This window comes from Bufo bufo, chromosome 6 (genome assembly GCF_905171765.1).
Source record: "Bufo bufo chromosome 6, aBufBuf1.1, whole genome shotgun sequence".
Classification (NCBI taxonomy): domain Eukaryota; kingdom Metazoa; phylum Chordata; class Amphibia; order Anura; family Bufonidae; genus Bufo; species Bufo bufo.
The window spans coordinates 109168963-109185990 of NC_053394.1; the positions used below are offsets into that span (position 1 = coordinate 109168963).

General features: G+C 45.7%; 1 protein-coding gene across 3 annotated transcripts; it reads left to right on the plus strand.

Moving 5' to 3' along the window:
• The first annotated feature begins 1591 nt into the window (after positions 1-1591).
• On the plus strand, positions 1592-11634 carry RPS21 (ribosomal protein S21). Of its 3 annotated transcripts, none has more exons than XM_040436429.1 (6): positions 1592-1653; positions 4747-4824; positions 5826-5889; positions 6326-6397; positions 9099-9154; positions 11565-11634. In XM_040436429.1, the coding sequence occupies exons 2-6, from the start codon at positions 4775-4777 to the stop codon at positions 11572-11574; spliced, it is 252 nt and encodes an 83-aa protein (XP_040292363.1). In that variant the 5' UTR covers positions 1592-1653; positions 4747-4774; the 3' UTR covers positions 11575-11634. The 3 variants fall into 3 exon arrangements, with proteins under 3 accessions (XP_040292363.1, XP_040292362.1, XP_040292365.1); XM_040436428.1 differs by having other exon boundaries at positions 1603-1664; XM_040436431.1 differs by lacking the exon at positions 11565-11634 and having other exon boundaries at positions 1603-1664; positions 9099-9158.
• The last annotated feature ends 5394 nt before the right edge of the window (positions 11635-17028 follow it).

Sequence of the window (17028 nt, forward strand, 5' to 3'; positions counted from 1 at the left end):
TTTTTGTTTATTTATGTAAGTTTTACATAATAACAGCTTTTTTAAAACAAAAAAAATGATGTTTTAGTGTCTCCATATTCTGAGCTATAGTTCTTTTTATTTTTTGGGCGATTGTCTCAGGTAGGGGCTCATTTTTTGCGGGATGAGGTGACAGTTAGATTGGTACTATTTTGGTGGGCAAACGCCTTTTTGATCGCTTGCTGTTGTACTTTTTGTGATGTAAGGTGACAAAAATATGGTTTATTTAGCACAATTTTTATTTTTTACGGTGTTCATCTGAGGGGTTAGGGTTAGGTCATGTGATAGGTTTATAGAGCCGGACGCGGCGATACCTAATATGTATACTTTTTTTTTTTCCCTATTGTTACCTATTTTTTTTTACTTTATTTGGGGAAAATGAAGTTTTTGTTTATTTTTACTTGAAACTTAATTTTTTTGGGGGAAAACTTTATTTTTTCAACTTTTTTTTTCACTTTATTTTTTGTCCCACTTTGGTACTTGAACTTTTGGGCGTCTAATCCTTTACAATGCATTCCAATACTTCTGTATTGGAATGCATTGGCTGTATGAGTAATACAGTGTGTATTACTCATACAGCTTCCGGCCTGTGAGATCCAGGGGGCTGGATCTCACAGGCTCGTCACCGGAAGGCAGCGCGATGCCTTCCTTAGACATCTCGCTGCCTTCCATGCCATCGGGTGCCCCCCACAGCCGCATGGGGACCCGATGGCACTGCCGACCATCGCCGCCGCACCAGGTGAAAGCAACAAACCGCAGGTCTGAATTGACCTGCGGTTTGCGGCGATCGCCGATACGGGGGGGGGTCATATGCCCCCCCCCCCCCCGACGTTGTGACAGGATGCCCGCTGAATGATTTCAGCGGGCATCCTGTCACAATTAACCCCCGCCGCAATCTACTTTTAAACTTAGGACGTACCGGTACGTCCTGAGTCCCTAAGGGGTTAAAGTTATCACCACATAAAGTGACACTGGTCAGATTTGCAAAAAATGGCCTGGTCCTGAAGGTGAAAATGAGCCCGGTCCTGAAGGGGTTAAAACAAAAGAAACAAACTGATATACAAATGTGGTATTGTTGTAATCTTACTGACCCAGACAATGAAGGGAACGGCGTAAAAACGAAACCCATTAAATTATGGTGGAATTTCACTTTTTCAAATTCCACACCATTTGGAATTTTTTTCCAGCTTCCCACTACATTGTATGCAATATCAAATGGTGCCATTAGAAAGTACAAAGGTCCCGCAAAATAATAAGCCCTCATACGTGTATGTGAACGAGAAAACAAATATGGAAAATTGCAAGGTTCTGAAGGGGTTAATAATAATTTTCTTTATTTGTTTAACTATCCTTCAAAATATGAGTAAATCAGCTAGGCGTGCCCTAATGACAGCCTGTGGAATAATCACGTCTCAGAAGAAGCCATTTTACTGTAGACTTAGTTTGATGCTTTATATTTAGCTTCCACAAAATGGCCGCTGTATGTTCCGCTCTAGTGTTCACGTTCAACTGTTACCATGGCAGCAGCTACGACTTCCTGTCTTCTGGTTGTTCACCCGGAAGTATTCCCGTCAGCCGCTGTGACTTCTCGGTTTCCGGGGCGGAGCTTCCTCCTCTTTCGTGTCAGCCATTACGGTGAGCAGGAGGTGCGCTCTGCCGCTGCGGGGTCCGAAGCGATCCTGGTTGAGTGAGACCTGTCACAGATGTGTTCCCGGGGGTCTCCGCACCCTCCTTGCCCCAGATCCGTGACCGCAGCTTGGTTCGGGCTGGGAGCATTGAGCGTGCCGCACGTGTCCAGGGAGCCCTGCACATCCCTGGGAGAGGCCGGGGATTGGTAGGCCGCTGCTGCGGTTCAAAGGGATGCTAGTTACACGGGTATTAATGCGTTCGTTCTCTTACTCCTTTCAATGGAACGTCCTCTAGTCCGGGAGAAGCCCAGGGTAGTGGGGGCGTCCGCAGTGAAGCTCCATCAGTGGGTCACGTGACCGCCGTGAAGTACAATCAATTGTTAAAGGGAACCTGTCACCGGGATTTTGTGTATAGAGCTGAGGACATCCGCAATACCCAGTCCCCATAGCTCTGTGTGCTTTTATTGTGTCAAAAAAATATAATACATATGCAAATTAGCCTGAGACGAGTCAGGGACAGGACTCATCTCAGGTTAGGCTACTTTCACACTGGTGTTTTGAATTCCGTTTGTGAGATCCGTTTCAGGGATCTCACAAACGGTTCAAAACGGATCAGTTCAGCCCCAATGCATTCTGAATGGATAAGGATCCACTCAGAATGCATTGGTTTGGCTCCATTCCGCTCTGGATGCGGACGTTTTGGTGTCCGCCTGGCGATGCAGAGCCAAACGCATCCGTCCTGACTTACAATGTAAGTCAATGGGGGACGGATCCATTTTCACTGACACAATATGGTGCAGTTGAAAACGGATCCGCCTCCCATTGACTTTCAATGTAAGTCAGGACGGATCCGTTCTGAACGGATACAAGCGTTTGCATTATAGGTGCGGATCCGTCTGTGCAGATAAAAGACGGATCCACACCTAAACGCAAGTAGCCTTAATTTGCATATGTATAAAATCGTTTTTTTTACACAAAAGCACACAGAGCTATGGGGACTGGGTATTGCGGATGTGCTAGCGGCCATCTAGCAACCCATGTCCTCAGCTCTATACCCAAAATCCCGGTGACAGGTTCCCTTTAACGTTTGGGCTTTTCCATTCATTTGGATCCAGGAAATCCCTACCCCGTTCAGTAGAGATCAGGGTCTCCCTATGGCCGTTGTTACCCACAATTCACTATGACCTGAGAGTCACAAAACCAGCACAGGATTCTTTGAGATTCTAGAGTTGTTGTGGCCACTTACTGCATCCAGTTCTGTAGCTGCACCGCTACATACGGTTCCCAAGGTCTGTGTAGACCCAGCCCGTTTCCCCTCTCAGCTCATGGTGGGGTTTGTAGTTGGTAGATCATATAGGACAGTGGTGGCGAACCTATGGCACGGGTGCCAGAGGCGGCACTCAGAGCCCTCTCTGTGGGCACCCTGGTGTACCAATATGCCTTAGACTTTTCCTGCCATTCATCAGCGCAGGACGCACTATGAACAGCCCACTGAATGCAGTCAGGCTATTATAGCTAAATGATAAAGTACATGGAAGATACACTATACTAGTATTCAGGGTAAATTGCCGTGTTGGCACTTAGCGAGAATTGAGTTTGGGCACTCAGTCTCTAAAAGGTTCGCCATCACTGATATAGGATGTAACTCAGGATCAGTACAGGATAAGTAATGTATGTACACAGTGACTTCACCAGCAGAATAGTGAGTGCAGCTCTGGAGTATAATACAGGATGTCACTCAGGACGACATATGAGGTATTATTGGACAATCAAAGGGGTTCTGCAGCTTTTTTTTATTGGTGACCTATCCTCTGGATAGATCAGAATCTGATCGGGGGGGTCCGACACCCGGGACCCCTGGCGATCAGCTGTTTGAGAAGGCCTCCAGCCCGGTGATGTCACGACTAGTATCATTGGGCGCTGCTAAGCCCAATTGAAGTGAACAGGGCTTAGCCGTGCCCAGTCATACTAGTCGTGGCCTCACTAGGCCTGTGGAGACAGTGAGAAGCCTGCGGCACCACTGCTTTCACAAACAGCTGATAGTCTATTCCAGAGAATAGATAATCAATTAATAAGCTGCAGAACCCCTTTGAGTTTTTGATGTTCGTCGTTACAACACATCAGGAATTTACCTCCAGCAGTTGGCCTGTCTGCACTTGGTGGCTCCTGTAGATCATCATGAAGTCCCCAATGTTGTGGGAGCAGTTGTAATAAAAAAATATCAGGTAATCTGGTACCTGGGGATGCTGGATTATCAGATGTTTGTTCGATATACTTGGATTAGCAGTGTAACCTGTCAATATTAGAGGGGAAACAGTCTGTAGAAATCAATGTAAGGACCTCCATCCAGACACACAAGCGTGGACCTCCTTGCTGTAAGATGGAGCTTCTTCTTTGCAGTGACTACTGTGGCCACAAGCTTCATGATGGGATGGAAGTGAATGTTGGGTGAGAACAGCGGTGCCCTAATCTTTGAAGCTGCTCCTCACTATTGGGTTACCAGGTCACTGCTAGTTATTGCTGTGCTATGATGTTATCCAGCATTGCGTCCCATGACATCAGCCAGTGATTGGCCGCTGTGGTCATGTGACCGGTGCCACATGTTATGGTGTTGCGCTTTTATTAAAGGGATTTTCCAGGCGTTAAGTGTTGATGTCCTATCCTCAGGATTGGTCATCAATATCGGATCAGTGGGGGTCCAACTGCCAAGTCTGAAAATGGCAGCACTGATTGGATAGTGAGCCTGTGCGGGTACCCCCCCCCCCCCCCCCCCCCCCCCCTAACTGGTTACCTCCCCTCTGTACCCTTACTGAAAGCTAATAGCAACTCATTCATCACTTCTAGTAGAAATAATAGAGGAATGGCACAACCTACAGACATAAGAATTGATGCTCCAGAATTGTTAGTACTTGGGGAATGTATGTAAATATTAAAACAGGCATGTCAGGAGCGGTGACAGGTCCTCTTTAAGGCATTATTAGAAATATTATATAGGGTTGTGTCCCTTTTAGAACAATTCCCAGGGGTCATCACACCCCTTTAATTGTTAATTTTATCTGTAAGATACTCATTACCAATATGAATGTTTTCATTCTGACAGGTCCATCTGACAGAACCCAAGCCTCAACATGCAGAACGACGCTGGTGAATTCGTGGATTTGTACGTCCCCCGCAAATGGTATGAAATGTGTTTTACATCTGCACATTGGTGGCCCTTTAAGGGGTTATCCAGGTGTATAATGTGTATGAAAGTGAGACAGCGTACTGTTCAAAAATAAGGAAACTGGTGACTGTGATGGTGTGCCCGTTTTTTTTTTTTTTTTAGTTAATCAGCTGAAAGTGGGCAGTTCTGCTGCAGTGCGATTGCTGCTCTACGGTCATCGTAGATGTACTGGGAGCCCCTATGGAAGATATCACACGTCATTGGTAGTCACATAGTGTGCTCCTGTCTTTAGAGGGAATCTGTCACCAGTTTTATGGTGTCCTAACCAAGGGCAACATAAACTAGTCACAGATTATGTATTAAAGCGCCATTTATTCCATAGCGCTGTACATATGATAAGGGGTACACATACATAATACAGACAATTGCACTAAGCATGAACAAAACGAGTTACAAACTGGTACAGAAGGAGAGAGGGCCTGGGTCACTTTCTTTTATTTGACTCAGCCGTTTTGATAAAATCTTAGGCTACTTTCACACCTGTGTTTTAGGTACGGAGCCGTCTGGTATCTGCACAGACGGATCCGCACCTATAATGCAAACGCTGGTATCCGTTCAGAACGGATCCATCTGCATTACTATGTCCAAAAAAAGTCTAAGTGTAAGTCAAACGGATCCGTCCTGACTTACATTGGAAGTCAATGGGGGACGGATCAGTTTACAAATGCACCATATTGTGTCAATGTAAACGGATCCGTCCCCATTGACTTACATTGTAAGTCAGGACGGAAACGTTTGGCTCCACGTCGCCAGGTGGACACCAAAACGCTGCAAGCTTGAATATTCATGAGCTCCTGATTTTCTCCGCCCCCTGCTGATAATAAAGTTGAGAAAATTAAGAAAAAAACTGTCAATCAGCAGCAGGTGGGCGGTGAAAGCCACAAGCTCATGAATATGGGCACTCATTGGCATGAAAGTGGTGACAGATTCCCTTTAATGTTAATTTCTCTCCGCAGCTCTGCCAGCAACAGAATCATTGGAGCCAAGGACCATGCTTGCATCCAGATTAATGTTGCCGAGGTAAGTGCACATAATCCTGAGCATGGCACGCATGTTCAGTATGTAAATACACCTCAGCTGCTGCAGAGCTTCTTTCATTCTATGCAATTCGGGGACGCCTTTTTGTTCTTGTGAGACTGTCATTCCCGCCAGCGTGTATCTTGTGCTCGGGATAAGAATGTTAAACATTCGGCCGGCGGCTCGTCTGGAGAGCAGCGTGTACTTATCATGGCCACACTAGCGGCTATAATCCCGCCACCTTACCTCATCCCCTAGTAATGCTTTTGCTATTTGTTATCAGTTTGGCTTTATTACAGTCACCGTGTTTAACTCTCTGAAATATGTGATGTGTTAACCCTTTGCTGACAGAACAGTGAGCGATTGTGTAGCTCCAAACTAGTGCCAGGCCAACGCCTACCCTAATAATCTTTTTTTTTTTTTTTTTTTTTTTTTGTAGGTTGATAAGGTCACAGGCAGAGTTACTGGTCAGTTCAAGACCTATGCCATCTGTGGACCCATCCGCAGGATGGTAAGTTACCCCCATCCCTTATGTCCCTCCTTGTTACAGAGTTAATGGGTGCAGGATACATTATATTTGGAGTAATGTTTTACACAGCCATTTGGGGGAAACTTTCGGCGGTTTGGCTTTCAGTACCATCTCTACAGTGATGACACCTGCTTGTGCATCTCTCCCCGTGACATCGCCCTTGCACTGCTATATACCTCATCCAATTAAGTTACCCCTGCTCTACTGCAAAGAATTCAGAGTCTGTCAGCGGTTTCTAACTTCATGTCCTCCTCTCTCTAGTTTAAATTGAGTCAGAATCCTTAACCTCTTTGTGATTCCACCATTTTCTAACCAACCTCCACCTGATATTTCCTTCTGTGTATGGTACCATAATACTAATATTGGAGCAACACTGGAAAATGTCGCGCTCATCCACAGGAAGCCAGGAGCCCGGACCTCGCCCTGATATTTTCATCTGTGTATGGTACCATAATACTTATAGGTAGCATTTGCACGACCTAGGGGTTATATCTGACTCAGATCTTTCCATCACTTTCCCGCTCCTGCCCCTGGGCCCCAGGGCCCCAGAAACATTACCAGTCTGGCCTTTACTTAGAAACTCTCATTGTTGGCCTGATCCAGTCCAGGTCTTAATTACTGTTATTCATTAATCATCATCCTCCCCTCTGTAATCTGTCCTGAATGCAGCAGCCAGGCTCCTCTGTCCAACTATCGTCCTAGGTCTCCCCCCTCATCCGTCCTCCATATATCTCCCATTCTACCCGTGTTCTGCTAGCGATTTATGACTAACATCCTCCATAATCCCAACCTCCCGTTCCATCCCAAGAGTTTCTGTGCTGCACCCGTTTTCTGGAATGTGATTCCCCACAGTCAGAATTATTTCCAGCATCCACAGTTGACCTAAAACACATCTTTATCATGTCCTATCCCATGCCCTATCTGAGAACTTGATCCCTTTATCTGACTGTTTCCCACTCTCCTTACACCCGAATGCACTTCATACACATTGACGAAAATAACACACCAAGAAGGAGCTGTGGAAATCAAATGAAGCTTTCTATGTGTGACTGTAATGATAGATGCATGTGATTACAATATTTACAATTGAAAGGAGGCTCTGAAACCCTGTTGGGCTGTCCTCTGTCCTGGGTACAAGGAGGCATACAGGTTCTGTAAGTTATCCTGCGGCACATTTGCCCACAGATGTTGTAGCTGGACCTGTAGATCCTGCACACTCATAGGTTGCCGGAGCTGATCCTATAAATGCTCGATTGGCGATGAATCTGGAGACTGGGCAGGCCAAGGAAGTTTTGTAGACAAATTCCTGAGAAACCCTAGCTCTTTGTGGGTGAGCATTATCCTGCTTAAAAATGCCAGTTGGAATCTTTGCCGTGAGAGGGAACATGTCCTGCACATATCGCTGAGCTCCCCAGATCCTCACACCAACATTTGGGCAGTGTGTCACTCCAAAGCAAAGGGCAGGATTGATACACTCATCGTGTGGCCTCCATACTCTAACCCGACTGTCGTGGGATCCTAAATACAACCTGGATTTGTTGCAAAAGACAATGTGGATCCAGTCCATAGCTGTTCAGGATTCTCATTCATGACGAAACGAAGGAGACGGTGGCTGGCTGTCAATGGCAGCTGACATAAGCGCCGTGACACCAAATTTCCTTCTACTAAGCGCCTGGAAATGAACTGGGCAGAGACTGGGTGTGTAATGAAGATGCCACCTGTGTCTGGATGGCGGGCAATGAAATTGTGGGAGCTGCTCGTTCTTGTCAGATCAAACTATCTTCTCTACTGGTGGTCTGTATTCTCACATAACCACTGCTTCCAACACCTAACAACTAGGTCAGAACAGCCTATAATCAGTGATGGCTAACCTTGGCACTCCAGCTGTGGTAATACTACAACTCCCAAGATGCCCCCCTTGCTTGGCTGCTCTCAGAACTCTATAGAAATAAATGGAGCATGCTGGGAGTTGTAGTTTTACCACAGCTGGAGTGCCAAGGTTAGCCATCACAGGCCTAGATGATGGGCAATTGATCGAAACTTTTATTGTGCTTCTCTCAGACCAATGATGTGCCCCTTCTCAAAGTTTGCCAAAATGTTGTTGATTTTGAGGCCTGTATAGCAGTCACCAATCTCTTACCAACATGTACACTACCCAAAAGTTGCCTCTGAGAGTCTTTTTAAAGTCAGAGGGGGAAGCACTTGTGCTCTTCTGTAGAAAGACCCAGAGTCTAATCGGACCACACCTGTAATCATTTACATATGTGCCTCAGACATAACTGCCTGCCGAGTGTTGCAGTGACTGGCTCATGCAACTTTGTGTAGTACCCTTTATCATAAAAGATGGCTGGACCAGTGGACACTATTTACTCATAAATTGTAAGCTCTTGGGAGCCGGGGCTTCACTTCTCTTTGTACTATTAGTTTTTTACTTTGTAATGTCTGATTTTGTTTGTACATATACCCTCTTACTGTAAAGTGCTGTGGTATATGTTGGCGCTATTTTATATACTCCCACCACTGTAAATGACTAATATTAGAAGTCAAAGACTCCGAAGCTTTTTATCTTTATAGTAGGGAGTATGAAATGCATTATAATACAGTTGCTGCAGTACCTCTTCTTAATTGTTATACATGCATCCAAAGTGTAGCGCATTTAATAATGTCGTTGTTTTGCTCCCAGGGGGAATCTGATGACTCCATTCTCAGGTTGGCGAAAAACGATGGCATTGTTTCAAAGTAAGTGCTAAACTTCTAACATCAGTGACTTGCACAGTGTCCTGATATTAATGGGTTTGTGCCATGTATATAAATCAGGACGCCTTCCAGCAGTGGTTATACGAGCATCATTTTGATAGATTGACATACCGTAAATGACAGCTAAAGATGCAAATTTTAGTAGTATTGGCCAATAGGTTGTGTGCGCGGCAGCCGGGGATGAGAAGGATGGGGTATGTTGGATTTCAGCTCGTCAGATCCTTTGTCTTCTCGGCACATGGCTTCCTGATTGTTTCCCTGTTGAAATTAACAGGCCAGCTCAGCTCATCCTAGAGTGCAGATCTAGTTTGTGTGGGGTGAGGGGGGTAGCAGGAGATAGCTACTGGTATGATTGATTAAGGCCATTTTCACACAAGCATTTTCAGTCCGTGAAATTCGTTCCACGTGACAGAGGTATTTCTTGGACTGAACTTTGCTCCTGTGGCACAAACTCACAGCGTTAGGGCTCATGCACACGACCGTATGTATTTTGTGGTCCGCAAAAATACGGATCACATCTGTGTGCATTTTGTATATTGCAGAACAGCTGGCCCTAATAGAACAGTGCTATCCTTGTCCGTATTAAGGACAATAATTGTACATGTTCTATTTTTTTTTTTGCGAAAAGGAATGCACACGGAATAACTTTTTTTTTTTGCGGACCCATTGAAAATGAATGGTTCCGCATACAGTCTGTCAAAAAACGGAACGGACATGGAAATGAAATGTTTGTGTGCATGAGCCCTTAGAATTATTCTTAAAGGGAACCTGTCACCGGGATTTGATGTATAGAGCTGAGGACATGGGTTGCTAGATGGCCGCTAGCACATCCGCAATACCCAGTCCCCATAGCTCTGTGTGTTTTATTTTGGAAAAAAACGATTTGGTCCATATGCAAATTACCCTGAGATGTGTCCTGTATGTGAGATGAGTCCAGCGTGAAGGAGCGCAGCACCGCCCCGCATCCTCAGAATCTCCTCCTTGCTCCCTGACGTCAGACAGCCAGAGCGTCATAATCTCGCGATGCGCAGTGTCCTCATAGTGTTCCTTCCCTGTGCTGGCATCAGCCTCAGGGAAGGAACAGCGCATGCGCTAGCTAGCTTGCGCATCGCGAGATTACGGCGCTCTGGCTGTCTGACGTTATGGGGACTGGGTATTGCGGATGTGCTAGCGGCCATCTAGCAACCCATGTCCTCAGCTCTATACATCCAATCCCGGTGACAGGTTCCCTTTAATGCTGTGTGTTGCTGTTTTGACCTCGGCTGTACTGTAGGATTGTGTGAGTATAGCAGCGGTCAGGCTGAAACACACAGCATTATAAATAATTATAATGCAGTGAGTTTGTGTCACAGGAGCAGCAGTCAGCCTGGGAAATATTTCTGTCACACGGAGCGTTTTTCAGACTGCGCTCATGTGAAATTGGCCTTATAGCACCTTAAAAGGATCTCCTTCCTATCATGACAGCCCCTGTCCCTATGCTGTATTAAGATGAGGCTTCCCATCTATGAGCCAGAGCAGAGCTGCTTACATGTCGGCACTGGAAAATGTCTGGCCGGAGCTTAGACCCCTGAAAGCAGCGTCAGGTCCTACATTAAAAGGGTTGTCTGTTTCATTGTAAATATTTATTTTTTAGCCACACTGCTTATTATGGGCCTTACCTATAGGATTGTGGTAATCTTTGCTAACACTTTTTAAAGGGAACCTGTCACCTCCCAAAACCATCCCAAGCCGTAGCCAGCAGTGTTTCTGATGATGCCTTTCTTCCTGAAGGCAGATGCTGCAAAAGAACAGAAAACGTTCTTTAATCCCCTGCCGGCACTTCTCTAGTCATGCTTGAAGTCAAGGGGGGCAGCGGTCTTCTTTCTTCAAGTCCAGATAGCCATGCCCCATTCCCTGTGACTGACAGCCGGCAGTTCGGCTGGCTTTGCCGAACTCTCTGTATAAGCGCTGTCAGTCACAGCGCAGGGGCAGGGAAGGGGGCGTGGCTATATTGACTTGAAGCAATAAGGCCGCTGCCCCCCTTGACTTCAAGCATGACTAGAGAAGCGCACGACGGCAGGGGATAAAAGAACGTTTTCTGAGCTTTAGCCGCATCGGCCTTTAGGAAGAAAACAATCGTCGGAAACAAACTGCTGGCTACACGCAGGTACTGCATGCGGCTTGGGATGGTTTTGGGAGGTGTACAGTTTCAGGTGATGTGTCGTCCAGTGTGGCGTGACATGACTGCCTCACCCAATGGCTCTGGTATTGTACAACACATCATAGGCAGCAGCATTGTTTCCCTATGGCCGCAGGGTTTGGTGAGCATGGGCTAGGCCAAAAAATGTGCATCATGCAAAAAGGCTTGACTGAGATCTACACTTCATTAACAGACTTTTTTTTTTTTTCTTAGGAACTTCTAAATGAAGAATCCTTTGGATTTGGGAGTCTTGTAGAAAACAATAAAATAAGAAAAAAACAAAAACATTTGAGTCTTTGTAGTTTTGTGCTCTGTTCATCCACACAGCTTTTCATGCTTTCTATACATACTTTTTTTTACATAACAGGAATTTTAATATTTGGATTCTGCCCTGCTGTACAAAAACCATAGCCCGGACATTTTGTGTGTGATAAAAATGTGAACAGCTTTCAGCATCTTTCTTTGTACTCAGATATGATTGCTTAAAGAGGATGAAGAAAAAATATCTTAAGTAATGCGAACCATTATTGTAAGCATATCAATGCTGCTCTCCGATGTATCTCACTGTTCATACCTCTCGTCTCTTCCCATTCTGAGGGGAGGCAACAACTCACCCCATGAGACTACCGAGCAGCTGCATCTCCCAGGAGTGCATTGCAGTCCGCTTCACACCTTATCCCGTCTTCCCTCGCACATAGCCCTCTATGCACTGTGCTATGTAATGCCCCCACAATTTCCCTCTCCACAGTCTGGAAAGATAAAGCAATATACTTCTGACTTTAGGTGTCGGGGCCATTTCACCATGAAACCAGGACTGGGAGAAGGGCAGAAGCAGTTCAGCATGTTAGTCCAACACTGAATACAGTAGATGGTGGAATGGAATTTCAGCCACAGAAACAGCAGGGGGCTCTACCAGAATGGAAAATGCAATATACATAAACCTTACAGAATTTTTGCCTGTTCTTTAGTTATACTTGGTTTGAAATTAATTCACTGTTCCTCTGTGGTGTAACCTCTTAATTACAAGCACAAAGATGCTGCACTACCGACACCCGAATGATGAAAGGTCCTGATTTGTGAGATGTTGGAGCGCACACATCTTTGTCTAAATACCACTACTTATCACTACTTGGATTCATTTCTGTGTTTGGTGCCGAATTTTCTGGCCCACACACTGTATCCAACTTGCGCAACCATCTTCTCTACATGTGTCTCTGGAGGTAATACCAATTGTTACTGTGCACTTCTTTTTAGCTATTGGACTGAGGCTATGCGTCACGCAACCAAAAATGTGTGACTGGTTTAGGCTACTTTCACACTAGCGTTCGGGGCTCCGCTTGTGAGTTCCGTTTGAAGGGTCTCACAAGCGGCCCCGAACGCATCCGTACTGCCCTAATGCATTCTGAGTGGATGCGGATCCGCTCAGAATGCATCAGTCTGGCAGCGTTCAGCCTCCGCTCTGCTCAGCAGGCGGACACCCGAACGCTGCTTGCAGTGTTCGGGTGGCCGCGCGGAGGCAAACGGATCCGTCCAGACTTACAATGTAAGTCAATGGGGACGGATCCGTTTGAAGTTGACACAATATGGCTCAATTTTCAAACTGATCCGTCCCCCATTGACTTTCAATGTAAAGTCTGGACGGATCCGTCTGAACAACTTTCACACTTTTCTAAACTATAATGCAGACGGATCCGTTCTGAACAGATCCAAACGTCTGCATTATAGGAGCGGATCCGTCTGTGCAGACACCAGACGGATCCTCTCTGAGCGCAAGTGTGAAAATAGCCTTAGAGCTGAGATTTGGCAGGAAAGTCATGTGACTTACATTGTGGCCTATGATGGTAATTCCCCAGCCTTGAAATTGTCCATCTAAGCTATATTGACCAATGTAATTTAACCTTGAAAATTATGTTTCAATATATGCAAATGAGTCACTAGGCGCAACGGGGGTGTTGCCATTACACCTAAAGGCTCTGCTTTCTCTGCAAATATAGCACCCTCTCCTCTTTGACAGGGCCAGGAACGCGTGATGATATTTTCACTGCATGGCCCTGTCAAAGTGGAGAGGGTGCTATATTTGCAGAGAAAGCAGAGCCTAGGTGTAATAACAACGCCCCCGTTGCTCCTAGAGGCTCATTTACATATATTAAAACATTTTTCTCAGCAATGCGGGCACATATGAACATGGGACCAACATAGATGCCTTCAGCTGCCAAGCACACAGTTACAAATTTCAACCCAATACCAACCAAGGAGCATGGGTTTGGCATTTTCCAAATGGGTAGAAGTTCTACCCACCCTAGAACAATAGTTTGCCCAATCAATGGTAGTCCCCGACAGTTTGCCAAAGTCATCAATTATGGACATAGCTGAATATAGAGAGAGCAACCAGTTATCAAGGAAAAGCAAGAGGTTGTCCACATATAGGGCAACCTTCTTGTGTAGAACTCCATAGTTAAATCCCATCACCTCTTCAGACCCTTAAAGAGCTGTTGCCAGGGGCTCACTTACCACAGGGAACAAACGCAGTGGACCTTTATTCAATAGAAATGTCTCTGGTAGCAAGCGGTTAGCTTGGAACCAAGCTTTTGGGGGTGCATACGTTGGCTTTACCCAGGAGAGAGATCCCTTCCCAAAGCCCATTCATTTTAACTTGCTCCATAAATACCTCCATTTCACACGATCAGAGGCTTTAGTGGCCTCCGAAGATGCAACTGCAGATTCTTTCAGTGGCCTGACACCTGAATATTGAGAGAGTCCTCTTATTCAGTGCAACACTGTAAAACCCACTGGCTCCTAACAAATTGATTGCTGTGAGTGATAAACATGGATCATAACCCCAAAGTAAGAACACGGCAAAATATATTCTAAATAATTAGTTTATTCACATATACAAAAGTCTTAGCAGCAAACATCCACAGGAAAAAAGAAGAAATAGGACAACACCTCAAATGCAAATCCTGAATGGCTGAACCACTTACATGGATGCCTTACACTCTACTGAGTTGATGAAGGAGAAGGGCATAATGCACATGGAGGTGACTAGGAGCAGCACACCATATGTGCGGGGTCTGCGCTTCTGAACATAGAAGCCCAATGGCTTAGGTAGATTTAGCGTGGGACCCGCCTGACCTGAGACCACCTTGGCGCTTGGTAGGCGGCCACAGATGTGTTTTTTAATCAAAATATATTGGCTAAGTGTCTCAGATTTTTGTCCATATATAATGCTTGCATCTATTTTATTAAGTGCATTATTACCTTATTTCTAAATTAAGTGCATATAAATAGCCGTACATTCAGGAATAATGCATAAATATAATACCGACCAGTGCAGTCCTGACCCCGACGAGCGTTTCGCCGTCACTTCCTCATCCCCTGAGGAAGCTTGGTCAGAATGTACTGCAGCAACTTTTTGCAGATCGGATGCGGAACCATTAAAGGGTTATTCCGGTTCGTTAATGTTATCCCCCCTAGCCACAGGATGGGGGGATAGCTATCAGATCGGTGGGGGTCCCAGTGAGGGACCCGTACCCCCCCCCCCCCCCCCGAAATCACTGGAGCGACTGGTCACACATGCAAGTGGCGGCTCCATTTATCTCTATAGGAGTCCCGGACATAGTGGAGCGCTGTACTTTGGAATTCCCCTAGAATTGAATGGAGGGTTGCACGTATACGTGACTGGCTGCTCTGTTCTTTTCAGGGAGGGTATGCGGCTCCCGCTCTTGTAATCGGGGATATGTAGGACCCCCACCGATCTGATAGTTAACCCCATTCCTGGGGATAGGATATAACTTTAACCAACCGAAATACCCCTTTAATGTCAATGTGGCTGCAAAAAATGCGACCGCACCCAGTGTGCTGTCACATTGCAGACAAGGATGGTATATTTCTACAGAAGGGGAAAAGAAAAATGGCGGGATGCGCACGGCCAGTATCCGTGGTTTGCGGACAGCAAAACACACAAGGTTATGTGCATGAGGCCTAAACATGAGCTTTGCTTTCTGTCAGTGCTGTTATCTGCGGTATGACAGGCTGTTTATAACACAGCAGAGGTCATGTAGGAGGTGACGGTGCAGCCTCTGATGTGTGTTTGCAGTTTCTTCCTCCTGGTTCTGATAACTTAAGCTCCTGTAGATGTTTATGGGCTGAGATGCAGCCAGGACAGAAATACACCGTGTGAGGCGGTTATCTGCTTGTTTGTGAGTGCTGGAGAATGGCCGGCACACTTGCACTTTTGATCCCTAATGCGCCTTCTTGGATCTTATCGGAGGTTCTCTGAAGATCTTGCATGGCAGTGGAGGTTTTCTGTGGGAGGTTGTCAAAGGGTTCCTCCAGTCCATACCTCCAATACCTGAATGTACATGAGTGGGGATCGGCATGTGTGTATTTTCAGCTCACTCTGCTTCCTTTCAGATTTAGGTAATATAGTAGTTGTTATAGGGCAAAGGTCAGCAACCTTCAGTGCCCCAGCTGCTGTGAAACTACAGCTCCCAGCATGCACACTTGCTTGGCTGCTCATGTAACTCCCATAGAGGTGAATGGAGCATTCTGGGAGTTGTAGTTTCAGATTATTGCTGATGCCTGTTATAGGGGGATATTGCCCCCTCTATATTTCTGCAGTATTAAGACTGTGTGCTGGCCATTCTGAGCATTGGGGACTGCAAATTGCGGTCCCCAATGCACGGGCACCATCTGTGCGGTTTCCGCAGACGTATCCCGAGCAATTCAACTTAAATGGGTCTGTGATCCGACCACACCGCAAAAAATTAGAACACGTTCTATTTTTATGCGGTGCGTAGGTACAGAGAGAAGCCCTACGGAAGCACTCCGTACTGGTTCCGTGCCCCCATTCCGCACCGCACCTTCCGGATTGCAGACCCATTCAAGCCGCAATACGGGCCCGGCCGGCACACATTCGTGTGCATGAGCCCTTACAAGGGAGATAAGGTTTCTATCTACCACATGGTGCACTATGACAGAGAGTGGAGGCAAACATACTGTAAATGTTTAAGCCACAGACAATGTAGAATTGCTGCAGGTTTTGCCATTTGCAAAACAAGGTGAATTATAACTATGGAGAAAATCTGCAGCAAAGTGCTCATGTCAGACATGCAGATTTTGTGATAGACTTGTCTGTGCCGTCAGACTAAACTGTTCTGCTTGTCAAGGGTAAGGCTACGACTCAAACTTCTGTTAAAAACCGATAAACTGATGCCTTTCTGAGAAACTGACTGTAAAAACAGTCCCATTCGATTGTATGGGGGCAGTCGGTCAAGGAAAACGGACAAGATAGAACATGTTCTATTTTTTGACGTCCTTCATTTACTGGCCGTCAAAAATACTGCCGTGTGAATAACCCCATAGACTGCCATTGTTCTTAAAATGGATGTGAGATGGCCATTAAAAAACATCCATCACACGTCTGTTTTTTTACTGCCTGTAGCGTAATTGTGAACTTCATGCTGACACGCTCATTTCTATGGGGCTATGCACACATCCGTGTGACCGTTCTGCAAATTATGGAACATGTTACCAAAGTCCAGCAAGAAACGATATCGATATTATATAGAATACGGGTAAAAATAGAGAAAAAAGTCCAGCAGCAGTACCCTAGTACATGATACAATAATTAAATTTAATGAGAAAACTAAACCTATAGAGTCAAAAGGGGTGGGCC